This window comes from Cucumis sativus, chromosome 1 (genome assembly GCF_000004075.3).
Source record: "Cucumis sativus cultivar 9930 chromosome 1, Cucumber_9930_V3, whole genome shotgun sequence".
Classification (NCBI taxonomy): Eukaryota; Viridiplantae; Streptophyta; class Magnoliopsida; order Cucurbitales; family Cucurbitaceae; genus Cucumis; species Cucumis sativus.
The window spans coordinates 26272134-26275081 of record NC_026655.2 but is presented as its reverse complement, the minus strand read 5'-3'; the positions used below and the strand labels follow the sequence as shown (position 1 = coordinate 26275081).

The window sequence follows — 2948 nt, the reverse complement described above, 5'->3', positions numbered from 1 at the left end:
GTTAGTGATAAGCTTCAAACACTATAAAAAGACTAGAGTTGTGAGCGATTAAGATCATCCCAATTGAAAGTAGTTGAAGTTTAATAGTGTGTGTGAGTGATAGAGTTGTTTGGTATTTGTAATGTGAAATGTTTGGGATAGGTTTAAGAAGGTGGGAGGGGTACCAAAGTGGTTAGGTAGGCACGATAAAAATGGATATATAAGAAAGAAGAGTGAATTAAAGCACGAGTAAATTAGAAAGGTATTATGACACGTGACATCTTATATACTTATATAGACTTTACCCAAATATTGAAAAGCAAAAGAAAAAGGAACAAAATAACAATCATGAATTGCCAAACCAAAAGCCAATTATCCACGCGTCATCCCTCGTGTCCCCACGCGTTCCGCTCTTTCCTCCCTCTTTCAACGCGCCTCCCTTCTCCAGTCCAAAGTCAAATTCCCTTCCCTTCCTTATTTAAACCCCTTCTCTTCACTCTCTCCGCCGCAATCCTCCTCTCTCTCCGCCGCAAATCTCCACAAACAAACAACAATTTTTAATTATTAAAAAAAAAAAAAGAAAAGAAGCAGAAATTTCAACATTAAAAATCCCCATTTTCTACCCCCCACCTTGTATGACGAAGCCCTCCTCCGCAGCCGCCGCCCTTGACACTTCCGATTCACGTTACAAGGGAGTACGCCGCCGTAAGTGGGGCAAGTGGGTTTCCGAAATCCGTCTCCCCAACAGCCGTGAACGGATCTGGTTAGGCTCTTATGATTCTGCCGAGAAAGCGGCGCGTGCATTCGACGCCGCACTATTTTGCTTACGTGGCCGTTCCGCTCGTTTCAATTTCCCACAGAATCCACCCGAAATCCCCGACGCTACTTTACTCTCTCGATCCGAGATTCAATCTGTCGCTGCTCAATTCGCTAACTCCGACCCAATTCCCTCCTCGGAATTCCACCGACCCACCACCACCGATTCTCCCTCTCCCTCGCTGGTTTCCGAAATGACAACCTCGGTTATTGAGTGTGATGAAAGATCGCTGTTTTTGGATCTTCACACCGCCATGGGATCGGATAACTACGGAACGGATTTCGGGTTATTTCCGGAATATAATCCATTTTATAATGAACTGTTCATAAATTCTTCCTCTTCTTCTTCAACAATTCCTTGTTATGATTATGGAGATGAGATTTTTGAAGCCACTCATCAAGATGATTCATCGTATCTTTGGAATTTCTAAACCAAAAAACAGAGTTCTGAAGGATTATTTTTTTCCTCTTCAGTTTCAGAACTTTTGGATTTAATTTCTTCTTCTTCTTTTTTTTTTTTTGCCTTTTGGGGTCTTGAACTTTTTAAAATCTTCTTCGTACCCCCTTTTGAGTTTTTATTTTCATTTCAATCCTTTTGAAAATTGATGGACCCAATATTTTTTTAATCTCGGCCATCGATTTTTCTACTCATGTTCTTTGGGAAGAAGAAAAAATGTGTAGAATTGTTCTAGTGGACTTAGTGAGAAGTATTGTTTGTAAAAAAAGAAAAAAATTATATATGAAGTAATTTATTTCAGGTTTAAAATCATGTATTTGAATCAATTAAAATAGGACACCCAATTCAATTTTGTTTGTAGACGGTTCTATTTCATATTCATATTAAGGTACTAAAAATAATAAGTAATATCATGATTGAAAAAAGAAAAAGAGAATACCTAGCTTCTGTAGCGAATCAAATCATTCACTAGCAGTATTAACTCTAACATTCATAGTGTTTTGGGATAAAGAATCAAATCATCAACTTTTCGAGAGTTGATTACTGTTTTTAACATATAACTTAATTAGCTTTTCTAGTTAATAATTCTATAGCGTATAAGTTATGAAAATTCTATAGCCTAACCTTTTCTAATTAGTCGCATGCAATATAAGTATAAAAGAAATCACAATTTCTATAGCTTAGTATATATTCTTAATTGATATGAAAAATTGTAGCTTTGAAGATTAATACAAGATTCAATATTATTCATTTAGTTAAAGAGAGAAATTGAATTTAATTATGTGTCAACGTGTCATTTTCTTTTAATTAAACATGGTTGTCATTGCCCACACATTTAAAACTCTTGGATTTAGGGTGCAATCATGGTTTTCTTTCTTTAATTATTTTTTTTCATACATCTAATAAATACTATTTTAATTTGGTATATTACATTCTTTGAACATGATGTATTAAGTTTTAGCGTCATTCAATATGTTTTCAAAACTAAAATATCAATCATTTATGGATGATGAACGTCAATAAACAAAACTAACACATTGTTTAGTATTTCTTAATTGATATTTTGTAATAATAATATTAGGGATTGGTTTTTTTTTTTTTTTTTAAAGAAATAATAATAATAAAATAATTGAAAGTCTCATCAACAAATATAACTCTACACATTAAACTTTTTCAAAATTAGAATCTGTTAGATGGAAGTTATTGAAAAAATAGTTCTTTAAAGATTTGAAATTGCAATTATGTTTTGTTTTATTTAATGTTTCCAAAGCATCAAATACCATCTTTGAAGTCACCCCTTATAAAACTTATTATTATATCAAGTAGCATATATTTATTTAAAGTAATTAAACTTATATTTATTGAGTACATAATACATTATTAAACTTATATTCCTTCTCTAAAATACTAATTTTCTTTTTGTCTAAATCATATAATTGCTATATTATTTTAAGCACATAGTAATATATTAGTCTTAATAAGATTGATAAATTGAGCCCTATGTTTAAAGGTAAAAAAGAAGAAGATACTGAGCCCTAGCTAGACCAAGGTTCTACTTCTAGCCCAACACTAAAATATACTTCCTTCCTTTTGGGCTTTATCATTTGATGGGCTACATCTTTGGACTATTGACATCAATATATTAGGATAAGAAGAAGAATAGTTCAAAAGAAAAAAATCCTTCTAAAAAAATGGT

The 2948-nt window shown here is 32.7% G+C and overlaps 1 protein-coding gene across 1 annotated transcript; it reads left to right on the top strand.

Annotated features, from left to right (window-relative positions):
- Positions 1 to 267: 267 nt before the first annotated feature.
- On the top strand, positions 268 to 1612 carry LOC101213288 (ethylene-responsive transcription factor ERF017). Its single transcript, XM_004144003.3, has one exon. It carries the CDS (start codon positions 615 to 617, stop codon positions 1224 to 1226), a length of 612 nt encoding a protein of 203 aa, XP_004144051.1. The 5' UTR covers positions 268 to 614; the 3' UTR covers positions 1227 to 1612.
- The last annotated feature ends 1336 nt before the right edge of the window (positions 1613 to 2948 follow it).